Raw genomic sequence first — 13,801 nt, 5'->3', positions numbered from 1 at the left:
TTTTATTTATAGAATAATTTTTTTGTTTAGTGAAATGTCCCACAATAAGTAATTAATAACTAATTTGTACTTGAGCATTTGTTTCATTAATTGGTACATGATCCATATCTAGAAAATAAGATTCGAATCTATTTTCTTCAAATAAAAAAATTAATAATTAATTTTAATAGACTTAAAAAAAATTAAAAATAAAACTTATTACAATTGAATTATTCCTCAAAACTCACTGTCCCAAAACCTCACAATCGACCCATCTCTTGTTTATCTCCAAATGTGAAATCTTAGTTTTACCACTGACTACATTTACCATGTGTTTAAAACTATAGAATTTCATTTATATGTATATATATATATATAGTATTTTCCATAATTGACTGATATCAATTTGTTCTTGGACAAAGTTATTAATTTTTAATTTTTTTATGATTATAAAAAATATAAAAAGATTTTGAGTTGGAAAAAAAAACATATTTGCTCATTGATTATGCAGAAAAAAGGTATTTTCTTACAATACCAATTTTATATTGATTATTTGATGGATAAGAAGAAAAAATTGAAAATACAAAAAGGGGGTGCATGAATGTGTATAATGCCTAAATTTTATAAGTGCAAAGGTTCATAGTAATGGGGAGGTAACATATCATGAATGATTGAATATTAAGGAAAGGTTTGGACGCTTCTTTTTCTTTATAAATTGAGTCAAACCTAGGTTAAACAAACATATAATTTGGGCCCCAAAACCTAATAACCAAAAATTTACTGTGGTTACCTGCTAATATGAAAATTAAATGGGTTTCAATGAAAGCTAGTTATTAATTAAAGCAACAGAATGCACAATCCTAAGTCCTAATCAAGTCAGTCTATCATCAATATTCTTTGTAGTTAGATATGAAACTCTCTAGGTAATTAGTAGTAGCATGGCAGGACTCAAAAAGTCTTTCATGATAACTATAAGAAAGGGTTTCCTTCCATCATTTTCTCCCTAAACGATAAGAAGTGGTCTACACAGGTATAGGCCGTTTCAAGGTTTAGGGATTCACGTGAATAAAAAGCATTTCACTTTGTTTTGGGTTGATGGAAGGGGCAAGGTGTTGTGGATTTAAGCCCGCTCTGCTACTCACAAATAGCCAAATTTCAGAAAGTAGAAAATAAAATCCTTTATGAATATGTTCAAATAATTTGAATATGAAACAAGAATTGGTAATAACTAATGATAATCACTATAAATTCGAGTTTCAAAGTTCCAAAATTGGGTAATTTACATTTTAAATTGACAAAAAAGGGCCCTTTGTTGATTCTCTCAAACTCAAAGTAGTCTCATGCGCCTCAAGCTCTTGGCAGACGCTTTGGAGACCAAGTATCCAACCCCAAAGCACATGACCCAAAGGCCCACATCAACGGCCCAGCTCACTCCCTCCATATCCATCTCCTGGCCCCCACCGCAATCTCCATCACACCTTCCTTCCAAACCTTCACCGTCCGATTCCCCACAACTGCAACAACATCCACCGTCCGATTCACTCTCTCCTTCCCTCTCCTCTGGTATCTCCTCCAGCTGATCGAAACCCACCCTCCTGTTGTTCCCCCTCTTCCTCACTACCATCTCCACCCTCTCTCCCATCGGCACGTCTCCCTCCACCGCCACGCACACATCCGCCACTGCCCTGTCAACGCCAACAGTTTCGCCATCCCATCTCTCGATGGCGCACTTGCATTCCAATTTCCACTTTTGCCTGTCATCTTTCCTGAAAATCCCTTTCAACACCTTTTCCTTTCTTGAGTAAACCTCGAAACAGACCCCATCCTCGGCCCGAACCCGCTCCCTGCTCCCATATATCGCCTCTCCAATTTTCGTCTTCACGTTTACCATCCGGTGGAGAGTGACAAACGCCGGGAGATCGGGTCGGACTTTGGACCCGGAAACTTCAAGCGTCTTCTCATTGATTCTGGGCGGGTAAAGTAGAGTGAGCGAATCGGATAACGGCTCCGTACAAGAATCCAAACCCGAGAACCGTACAAAGAAAGCTTTGATCTTCAAAAGATTTTGATGGCCGGAACGAAAGTCGTTGTAATCCGTAGACCTACACATTTTTTAAAAGATTTGTTGTATTGGCAGAATGGTGCTAAACCTTTTGGGGATTTATATTTTGAGAGTGCCCGGGGAGGCGGCTTAGGGGACGTCGGTTTTGGAGGATCAACGGGTGGAGAGCACACGGTTTTGGGTGCTGACGTGAACAAAAAGACAAAAGCAATCGATTTTGTCGGTTTAGTGGAGACTGTGGTGGACTTTTATCTAGTGTTTTGCGGAGTAGTGAAAGATGGTGGATTAGTTAATTGGATGCGGATGGAGGGTTGTTGATTTCGTTCGGTTAGTTAAGTGTTTTGTTAAGAGGTGCACGAATGACAACCGTCAATGTTTTGCCTTTTTATGATTTGGACTTTTGTATGCAATTGGGTCGTTCTGCTTTTGTTCGGTCGATTTGATGTTGCGGAAAAACATACCTTTTGGGGCCGTTGATGTTTGATACTTTTGGCTTTCGATTACAACTTGTTGATCGTAAACATAAGAGTTTGGCAGAGTCAATTCCAAAATTCCGGTTGAAATTCAATTGCGGTTCACATAATTTGATAAAAAAAATTAATAATATCAGTTTGTTTAATTGAATGTTAAATAATTCAAATATGAAATGACATGAATTCAAATTGATAATTTGAAAACTAATTTCAAATAACTCCAATTTGAATAATTCATTTAAATCAAATTCGATTATATTTTAAAAAAAATTCACAACTTGAAGTTGAAAATGTTTTGAACTGAAATAATTTTTTTATTAAACAAATTTTGAACTTGAATAATTAGAATGTCAAATTTAAATTATAAATCCACAATAAATCTAACTATTTAAATTAAAAATGACTTAAAATAAATTGAATCAAAATAATCAAATCTAAATTTCACACGACTTATTCAATTACCATATTAATAATATTGAATGCATCCATGCTAAGTATTGAATTCAAAACGATTCAAATTTAAAAATAACTAGAAATAACTTTGATTCAAAACAATCAAATCAAAACTTAACGCAACCCGTCCAATTGTCGTGTTAGTAATACTTGATGCATCCATGTTGAGTGTTGAATTCAAAACAATTCAATCTAAAAAATCACTTTAATTCAAAACAATCAAATCTAAATGTAACCGGACCGGTCCAATTGCTGTGTCGGTAATACAGCATGCATTTATGTTGAGTGTTGACTTCTAAATCAATTTCGATAGAGCTCTAATTTTTCAGTTTTGGGCTGGGCTTATAAAGAGCAGTCCTCATCCAAAGGAAGGCTTAACCGAAGAACTTGGACTCAAGCCCATAAAAGAGGATTGGGGCTAGAATTGGAGGATCTTGGCAAGTCGGCAAGGGTACCTAGTGGCAGCAAAATCATCTAGCACTAAAAATATCCACGAAACACAAAGACTTGCTGCTTGAGAATTGATGCGTATACGATAAATCATGCATTAAGATATTGTGAATGGGGTTAACTTTCTTATTCATAATTGGATAACAAGAGAATTGTCAAAGATATTTATGTATAACATTCTTGTTTTATTTATATATATATTGTTAGAATTATATGATTGAAATTGTATCATTAAAGATAAACTTGCGTATTAAATTTGTCTATTTGTAATATTCAAAATACATCAAAATCACTTGATTTACTTGAAATGATTAAGAGTAGACAATTTGATTGACGGGATTTTAGCATTTTACTTTTTGTTTCCTAAAACCATATCTCGTTTGCAAAGAGTTGTGACAAAAGAAAAAATTTCGAATCATTACAAATTAATTTTGTGTGTTATCTTGTAGAAAATTCAATGCCATGATAGTACATATAATTAATGTGAATTTAGTGATACCATGTTCTAAAATTTTCAAATCATCAGTGTGGAAAAAGAAACCCAATGTGCCAAATGGTAGGAGAAATTCAATGGAGGAGCTGCTTTCTGATTGCAACACTCCTACAACCATGTTTTCCAAATTCATAGTACTTCGTCCTTTAACCCCTCATTCATTTTTTTGCCGGGAATGCAAAGACTTAAAGCAAATTTGTCTGGCAAATAAAATAAAAGAGTTGACTTGTAAAAGTCTGCATAATTTGACAGCCAAACAATGAATAGCTTGACCGTTTAGCTAGGTAATTTCTTCCTTTGAGGACCAAAATAGTTAACCATGATCAGACTTTGAAACAAGTGAGTTGATTGCATGCATAACTAAATTCATTGTACATACATATGCCACGAGATTATTATTTTATTTTTAAAAAATTAAAATATGTAAAATAATATCTACATTAATAAATTTTTAAAATTTTTTTACTTATTCGATGTGAAATTAAAATACTTTATTTTCTCATTCGTGCACCTCAATTCACAAACTCTCTTGTAAATTTTGCAAAATTTTGTTTTTCATTTTTAGCTTTGCTTCGGTAAGTTAGTCCGTTGTTATGTAAATTACAAATATTTAGGTATATGAAAAGTATTCTGAGGATAGTGGAGGACTATTCGCATGCTTTTATACGGGTTTTGGTTAGGCTGGTAGTGTCGCACATCGTCCCTTTAGAAAGTGTTAAAGCATAAAATCAAGAAGGGTACTTTCCATTTTTCTATGGTCCGATCTGCAGTGTTACAAGCATTCTGAGCTCCTACTTTTCTAAGTTTCTATCACCAGAATGGTGAAAGAAACAGGTCCGATCCTTACTGCAAGTGAAATTCTCGGTAAAGTTGCTTGCTCGTGCAAGAAATTTTTTTGGCATCTGACACTTTGAAGAAAACATGCACGTGAAATTGTATTTTGTTTTTATAATTTATATGTTATAAAATTTGACATTGAATGACCCAGAAACACTGCCTTAGTAAAAACTATTAAGCTATTATTGATTCAAAAGCTTGTATAGTAACATTTATAGAGGACTGAGAATGTATTATATATACTTGGCTAACTCTTCTGGACATAAATGCACATTCTGCTAATAATTGCATGAACAACTTCAGCATATGGTGGGACGTCGCGTCTTTGACCATTATCTGAAACCACTGAATAATTCTGTCAAGAGTATGATAAAGAAGTGCAAAACAACTGATATCATTGGCCAAAAGCACCATTAAAGATCAGACCCTAAATTGGGATGTGTATTGGGAGATTTTTTACTTCATTTCATAGTTTACTTTCGGCCGGAACCTTTCAATAACTGATGGGCATTTGAAGGCATTTTCGATATCAATGATGGGGCTGTCCATTTCGGTGCACCGCGTGGCTGCTGCTTGTGGTGAGCTCAAGACCATTGCTTTTTATAAGGGAGACCCCACTTCCATGACACCATATACATCCCTGTAACTTATCGTCTTTCTTTCTTGTCTTCTTTTTCTTTTTCATCTGAGCAAACCATAGTCACAGAAAGTAGGAGATCTTTTCGTTATTACTCGTGATCATAAGGCAGATCTTGTCGGCATAGGTGGAAAGAAGCTTCTGCTCACTAACATGTGAGTGATTACTGCTTGAAAGTGGAAAGAGAAAAAGAATAAAAAGGTCCGAACACAAGTGTACCTCGAAGAGTTAAAACCACCACAAGTTGTAAGTTAAAAGCCCCCCTGATTGAAAGGAAATTAAACATAAACAAATAAATAATATACTAACACTTAATCATTGGCCTTTCGTGACAGGTATCAGAAGGTAAAACACCTTTTTCAGTTCCTAATTCTGACCTCAGTTTTACAAGTAATATCTAGAAAGTAGGACTGTACTGTCACGTCTCAAATATGAGACACGACAAATATAACATACTTGTAAAATATAATTTTATAGACATGTAAGGTTTCAATATATATATATATATATATATATATATATATATATTTTATACCATTGCTGAAAGAGATTAATATACTTAAGAATCTAATTATTCGTAAAGCTAAATTTATCGGTAGAAATTAAAAAAGTCATAATTCGATAATATCTAAAATTAGATCTTTAAAATTATAAAGTTAACATGTTAAGATAAAAACCTGAATACTAATTTAAGATAGTTTGATATTCGTAACATTTAAATAAATTCTAAACAATCTAAATTCATTTACTAAATTACGAAATATCACTTTATGAAATTTTCGTGTGGTTAACCAAATCGTAATTTGAAAAAAAAAAGTGAAACAAGGAGTGAATCTAACCACTCAGCAAATAATTAACATCTCTTCAATCAAATCAAGCATGCTCAAAATATTTAAGTCAAAATATCATTAATCATATAAATATCAAAAGAAAATCTTAAGTTATCTCATTCAAAATCATATAGTTCAAAATTTTACTTTCAAATAATAAAACAGACATATTTCACAAGTATTTAGATTTTAGAAATCTCTTATAACATTTTACAACCACACTTAACTCCTATGACATAAGTCATAAATAAATCTACAATTATCCCGATGGCATGAGTTAGAAGTATATCAAAAACAATAATTGGTTGCGCTGAATAGTTATCATAATTACTATTATTTTGTAACTGATAGTATGGTTGGGAGATCGATCTCTAATCACCAAATACACGTCGACATGGTCAACATTTAACACTCATTGGCAGAGTCAGAGTATGACCATGCTAGGAGACAAAATAAAAATATATGTTTTTAGATTACTCAAAATTTACAAAATAGTGTATCCACTTTCTCAAAACATATCTAATGCATATAAAAAATATAATCATTTCAAACTAAATATTTACAAAGATATTCATATATGCATACATTTAAAAAAATCAAGTTCCAAAATAAAATCGAAATTATATTCTAAAAATCAACATAGAGATCATATTTATTTACATATATTAGCATGCTCATCTGAATTAACATACCATAAGACAAAATATTATATTCAAGTACGAAAATCACATTAAAGCAAAATTTAAGGTATGAAAACACCGAAGAGATATCAGTCACTTACCTGATTTGTCTGGTTCACTTTCAAGTAGCAAATCATAAAATTCTCCAAATAGCCTAATATATCAAGAAAATATATATAAAAATCAAAAATGAGTTTGCAAACAAATCCCCGTTAACCATCCTAAGCACTTAGGGTGTATAGCGATCTCTACTGCAATTTAGGAACATTTTTTATTAATAAGTTTATATTTTATTATTATATATTTTTGAATCAATAATAAAAAATTTTCAAATAAAGTTGAGAATTAAACTAAAATCATAAAATCAGTAATGATTTTAATTTTTGATAGAAAGATAATCTTAATTTTATATATAAAAATCATATTTGTAATTTTTTCTTAAGTTTTGATATTTTTATAAAATCTACTAATTTAATAAATAAATTTTTAAAATATAAATATACATATGTTTATATATAAAAAATACAACAAAAATCACCTATCTAATATTTATGAAGTTTACAGCAAAATTTATTAATCATTAATTAAAATCAAAATTTAAAAAAATTCTATTTTTTGAAATTTTCAGAATCTAGATGGTCATTTGGCTTACTTTGAACTTTTGTAACTCTTAACCTAAATTATTTGCAGTCATAAAATCGATACCAATTTGAAGTATTCATATCATACTGTAACACAAAAATTTGTTTTGATTAAAAAGAACACAAGATTTTCAAGTTTCAAAAGCCAAAAGTTTAGAAATCATCACAATATCAACTAACCTATTTTGACGCTTTAATTCTCTTAACACCATAAGCCCCTAATTGAGTCAGTGATACCAAATTAAACACCTTATTTCATACTACAAAAGCCTTCAAAGAAACGACCCAAAATATTACTGGAATATGAAGTTTCGGTGACTAAAGTTGAGTCGTCAAAATTATTGAAAATCAAGTTTCCAATCAACTTAAAAAATCTGTATCTTCCTAGCCACAAAACTAAACGAGTTGCTACAAAAACTATTGAAAAGATCTTTTCAAAATCTTTCATTTGGTACCCATCATGTCACTGAAATAATACTGAATTTGAATAAAAGTTAAAAAACATAAAATAATTTAAAATTTTTGTGCTCAAACTATGAAAATACAATACTAACTATACTTTAATCAACAATCCATTGAATACTTTTCCCTTTTCTTTATCTTCCTTCTTTTTCTAAGATTAAACTCTTTTGACTGATTTTTCTTGGAGTTTGATGAAATGAAATGGATGTTAATCCTCTACTTTTTTTTTAAATGAAGTAATTGTCGTTAACTTTTTTCTTAAATATGATTTAACGTATATGGTCAGATAAATAAACTAATCTTAATCCTTTTATCTTAAACGTGATAAATAAAAACTAATTTTAATCAAAACTTTTTTATTTACTTAAAGACTCCTTTTACTATTTTCTAATTATTAAGACATATAAAATCATAACTATAAATAAATAAACTAATAAAAATAACATCTAATTTATTTTTATAAAAACTATAACTTAATAAATTTAAATATTTTTTATAATAAATATTTTGTGAGGAATATTACATGTATGTCATAAAAAGTGAGGCTCAAATTGTTTGTCCAGTTCCCTAGTTGAATTTATTGGTTTTGTCTTGTGTGTTTGTCATTTTGTTATCTACCTTCGGCTGATTAATTCGTACGACGATGGTCCTTGCTCATATGTTTAACATATAAAGAGAGAATCTATATTCTTCTTTATTTATTCAAAGACTCTTTTTTCTTAAGCATTCAAGATTATAACTATAAATAAATAAAATAATAAAAATAACATCTATTTATTTATTTTTATAAAAACTGTAACTTAATAAATTTAAATATTTTTATAACATATACTTTATAAGGAGTATTACATGTATGCCATAAAAAGTTGGGCTTAAATTGTTTGTCAGTTCCCTAGTTGGATTTATTGGTTTTGTCTTGTGTGTCTGTCATTTGTTATCTAAATTCGGCTGGTTAATACGTACGACTGTGAGCCATGCTCATTTGTTTAACATATAAGGAGAGAATCCATATTCCACAAGGCATAGTCACTTACTTAACCAGCCTCGAATCTAACCGGTTGGTCAATGTGAAGGAGGATAAAACTTTTGAGCAGAGAGAAGTTTCGTTTCCAGTGGATTATAGTTTCAATAGATATTGATTGAATGCCTTTTTTGGAAAAGGCTTTCCATAGTCCATACGATTAGCCATTACTCTGCGGGCCTCAAATGGGTACTTCTATTTATAGATTTGTTTTTTAATAATTGAAGAAAGGGAGATTCGAATTTTACTTTTAAGATAAATATATTATATATCAATCAATGAACTAAATGTTCGGGTATAATACTTCTATTTATTGATAATTGATGAGTTGTGATAATTTGTAGAGAAATTTAACAAGCTGTACACATTATCTTAAACGTTTTTTAGAGGACATGTAAGAAAAAAGAACTGATAAACAAGAATCCAATCAAAGACTGGCACATGCATTTGTCAATCTAATTATAGCTAATGTGTAGAAGTTTTAGAAATTAACAGGGTAGCAGAACAGAGTGAACAACAATAAGATAAGAATTAAGAAACATTGCAAGAAAAAGAGCCGTGGATATTTTGCATGCACCAGGGAAGAAAAAGCCTATCCAAATCCAGATTAGGGCCTACTGACACAAACAAAATTCAATGTGTTTGGTATTATAAGTAAAAGAACAAAGCACTCCATTGACTTTATGACCTCAACATGAACATAATGTCAGTCCATCATTTTCTGTTCAATTGGATGACTGATACCCACATAGCCACAACTCTACAATCTTCCAGAGATCATGCCTAAACCACACTCGGCTGAAAGAAAAAAAAAAGAATCTCTCCTCTTAACAACACTATCATAACAAACTCAATGGCCTAGAAAAAAAAGAGGAGAGGCCAATGATAAGGTCATCCAGCCTTTCCAAAAAAAAAAGAGAAGAAAAGTCATCCAATAAGGCCAACGACTCGTTAAGTAAGCTGTCTAAGTTACAAGCTTGGTTATAAATACTTATAATCTAGTGCCTGCTCCTTCATACACAAGCATTTTATTCGATGTTCTTTCCCTCCTATTGTTAGAGAAATCATTTTCTACATTTGTCACTTTGGCAAGTGAATGAAACTAAGTAGGCTCTGAACAATATATTTCCGCTGTTAGGTGGGATTTTTCGGTGGTTTAATGAATTATATATGAAGGCTAAGTGTAGGTTGGGGAAAAGACTGAGGAAGACAACCTTTTATTGAGAAGGCAACAAAGATCCGCACAGGTTTCACGGTGTCTGCTTCATTGAGAAGTATTTTAAGTGTGTTTCGAGAGAAGCAGACAGAGAACCATTTGGCAACTTGATTGACACTATGTGAGCGTCTAATCCGTCTACCAAAGCCAGAAGAAATAAAAGAAGAGAAAGAGAAGAATAAGAAAGACCAAGGTGAGATATGTCCATTTCTCTTTATTCTGTTGACGTCAAGTCTTCATTGATCCGTTGAACTTATTTAGCTAACACCGTATATTAGGAGCTTAACAGAATTTCGCAGAGCAACAATTAATGAGCATGGAAGAAGTGAAAGAAAAGAAAGAGAACCAGAGAGACAACTTGGAAGAACGACAGCAAGAAACTGAGGGTTCAAGGATTATACAACCATGGGCGAAGCAAATCACTGTCAGGGGATTCATTGTAAGCATTCTGATTGGGACCATTTACAGTGTGATAGCCATGAAACTAAACCTCACGACTGGTATGGTTCCCAATCTTAATGTCTCCGCTGCTCTTCTTGCCTTTGTTTTTATTCGGACATGGACAAAAGTTGTTCAAAAGGCTGGATTTATGTCCAAACCTTTTACAAGACAAGAGAACACCATGATACAAACATGTGCAGTTGCATGTTACAGCATAGCCGTTGGAGGTTAGAAGCTTCAAGCATAAGCAACCTTTGAGGTTTATTTGCTTATTTTTCGGTTCTTCTAGTTCTCTCCTAACATTACATATTTTTTTATGATATGGACTGCAGGTGGATTTGCTTCTTATCTCTTGGGATTAAACAGGAAGACATACGAAATGTCTGGAGTAGACACAGTAGGGAACTCCGCTAACGCAGTAAAGGAACCAGGATTTGGTTGGATGACTGGCTTCCTTTTTGTAGTTTGCTTTGTTGGTCTTTTTGTCTTAATTCCTCTCAGAAAGGTATATCTAAGTTTCTCTTAATAAATGATCAACGGCTCTAACTTTGTTCTCCATCACCCAGTAAGTGTTATAAATAGTTGAAGATAACTTGCACAAAATTATGTCGTGAAGGGAGAAAGTGTTCTCTTTTTGCTTTTTCCTGGGTGTGTCTGATGTTTATGTTAATAGTTTCTCCAGCCAAAGAACATGTTTTCTGCATGGCGTTTGCAGAAGTGGGGTTTAGGACCGTGAAGGGTAGAAGTTCACCCCTGCTAAAATGAGTGAAAGAATCACTATAGTATTATAAAGACAGGAGCATGTCAGAACATCCCTTTGAGTTTTTTTTTTTGGGAAAAGGTTCAAAAAATTTTCATGGAGTTCTTCTGTACAGGTCATGATAGTGGACCTCAAGTTGACTTATCCCAGTGGCTTGGCAACTGCAGTTCTCATCAATGGTTTCCATAGCCAAGGTGATAAGGCGGCCAAGTAAGCATCCAGAGTTAACATTTCTTCGTTGGTTGTAACCAGTAGGAGAAGTTACCATGATCTATGGTAATTTATATTGCAGGAAACAGGTGCATGGATTCCTGAAGTATTTTTCAGCCAGTTTCCTGTGGGGGTTTTTCCAATGGTTTTTCTCCGGGAAAGATGGATGTGGTTTCAAACAGTTTCCTACTTTCGGACTGCAAGCCTGGAAGCAAACGTAGGTCTTTTGTGCCTGGAATGTTATTGAGCATACCATTCCTTTTTTCTTTTGTCTGTTGTTTATATGACTAATCATTTCTTGGCGTTTTGTTGAATATGTGGTTTTCTCGCAGATTCTTCTTTGATTTCAGCCTGACCTACGTCGGAGCAGGAATGATCTGTTCCCACCTGGTTAACTTGTCTTTGCTTTTTGGAGCCGTGCTTTCGTATGGGCTAATGTGGCCACTTATTAATCGGCTTAAAGGAGATTGGTTTCCTGAGGATTTACAAGAAAGTAGCATGAAGAGTTTATATGGCTACAAGGTCTCGCATTTTCTCTGTCCTCAAAAACAGAGAAGTCATTAATCTACTATTCCGCTTCCGTAGTAGTATAAAAATTGTTTACAGAGCCATGTATATAACCTATAATTCTTGGTTGTCAGGTTTTTCTATCTGTTGCCCTCATTCTTGGTGACGGCCTCTACAATTTCCTCAAGATTTTGTGTTTCACGTTTATCAATATCCACGGGAGATTGAAGAACAAAAACCAAAATACAGGTAACACAGCAGCAATCTCATCTTGTGTTTCCACTTTCCAGGGTGAAAAAGTTAAAAGAGTTCTTTAATGCTCTATTGTCATCTAATGAACTTTTGATAGTGACTCACCAACATATATTGTCCTTCTTGCAGCCGATGAGGATGACCAGAAGGAGACAGTTGAGGGTCTAAAACAAAATGAAGTTTTCCTCAGAGAAACCATCCCCATGTGGATTGGCATTGTGGGATACGTGCTTTTATCCATCATGTCAATTATTGTGATCCCAATCATGTTCCCTCAGCTCAAATGGTACTATGTGCTTGTAGCTTACATGCTTGCCCCATCTCTGGCATTCTGCAATGCATATGGGGCTGGTCTCACTGACATTAACATGGCCTATAACTATGGGAAAGTCGCCCTATTTATCTTAGCGGCATTGACGGGCAAGGAAAACGGCGTGGTCGCCGGGCTTGCTGGATGTGGTCTCATCAAATCTGTTGTTTCTGTTGCTTGCATTCTAATGCAAGATTTCAAGACAGCGCATTATACTCTTACCTCACCCCGAGCAATGTTCTTGAGCCAGGCAATTGGTACGGCTATAGGCTGCATTACAGCGCCGCTTAGCTTCTTCGTATTCTACAAGGCATTTGATGTTGGAAACCCGTACGGGGAATTCAAAGCTCCTTATGCATTGATATACAGAAACATGGCGATTCTCGGTGTACAAGGCTTTTCAGCTCTGCCTCACCACTGCTTGCAACTCTGTTATGGCTTCTTTGCTTTGGCAGTGGCAGTGAATTTGGTGAGAGATTTCTCACCGCATAAGATAGGGAAATGGATGCCACTTCCGATGGTCATGGCGGTGCCGTTTCTAGTTGGGGCATATTTTGCCGTTGACATGTGCTTGGGGACTTTGATTGTGTTCGTTTGGCAAAAGCTCAAAGCAAAGGAGGCTGAATTGATGGTTCCAGCCGTCGCTTCTGGACTAATATGCGGAGAAGGGCTATGGATTCTCCCTGCTTCAATTCTAGCCTTGGCCAAAATAAATCCGCCCATTTGCATGAAATTCCTGCCTTCCTAGAGAAATCGTGATAAATTGTTCAAGGAAGAAGAATATAAAGATCCAACGCTGGTTCAAGGACCAGACGCTTGCAGCGATCATCACAGGGTAGTAGAAAACTCAGTATATTTACTATTTTTCAGAAAATAAAAACTCCAATCTTAGTTAAGATGGAATATCGAGCACACACTCCAGCTGTTGCCTTCAAGTTTCCATTGCTTTGGCTGTTTTATTAAAAGGGTAAAGATCAGACTTTTTTTCTTAAGAAATAACTTTATAGTGGGGTTAATAATCAATAATGTTTCAAATCAGTTTACAAAATGGGTACAGGTCCAAATTGAGAGATAACCAATAGTCTAA

The 13,801-nt window shown here is 33.7% G+C and overlaps 2 protein-coding genes across 3 annotated transcripts; one reads left to right on the top strand and one right to left on the bottom strand.

Annotated features, from left to right (window-relative positions):
* On the bottom strand, positions 1,179–2,297 carry LOC18605984. The gene has a single exon (XM_007039345.2). It carries the CDS (start codon positions 2,087–2,089, stop codon positions 1,307–1,309), a length of 783 nt encoding a protein of 260 aa, XP_007039407.1. The 5' UTR covers positions 2,090–2,297; the 3' UTR covers positions 1,179–1,306.
* LOC18605983 (metal-nicotianamine transporter YSL1) lies at positions 9,728–13,649 on the top strand. 2 transcript variants are annotated; one of them, XM_007039342.2, is made up of 8 exons: positions 9,728–10,427; positions 10,513–10,902; positions 11,008–11,180; positions 11,551–11,645; positions 11,728–11,862; positions 11,978–12,167; positions 12,287–12,401; positions 12,534–13,649. In XM_007039342.2, the coding sequence occupies exons 2-8, from the start codon at positions 10,545–10,547 to the stop codon at positions 13,460–13,462; spliced, it is 1,995 nt and encodes a 664-aa protein (XP_007039404.2). In that variant the 5' UTR covers positions 9,728–10,427; positions 10,513–10,544; the 3' UTR covers positions 13,463–13,649. The 2 variants fall into 2 exon arrangements, with proteins under 2 accessions (XP_007039404.2, XP_017973243.1); XM_018117754.1 differs by having other exon boundaries at positions 9,731–10,427; positions 10,524–10,902.

Source organism: Theobroma cacao, chromosome 3 (genome assembly GCF_000208745.1).
Source record: "Theobroma cacao cultivar B97-61/B2 chromosome 3, Criollo_cocoa_genome_V2, whole genome shotgun sequence".
Lineage (NCBI taxonomy): Eukaryota > Viridiplantae > Streptophyta > Magnoliopsida > Malvales > Malvaceae > Theobroma > Theobroma cacao.
The sequence above is the reverse complement of the archived record's forward strand: the minus strand, read 5'-3'. Positions and strand labels throughout refer to the sequence as shown.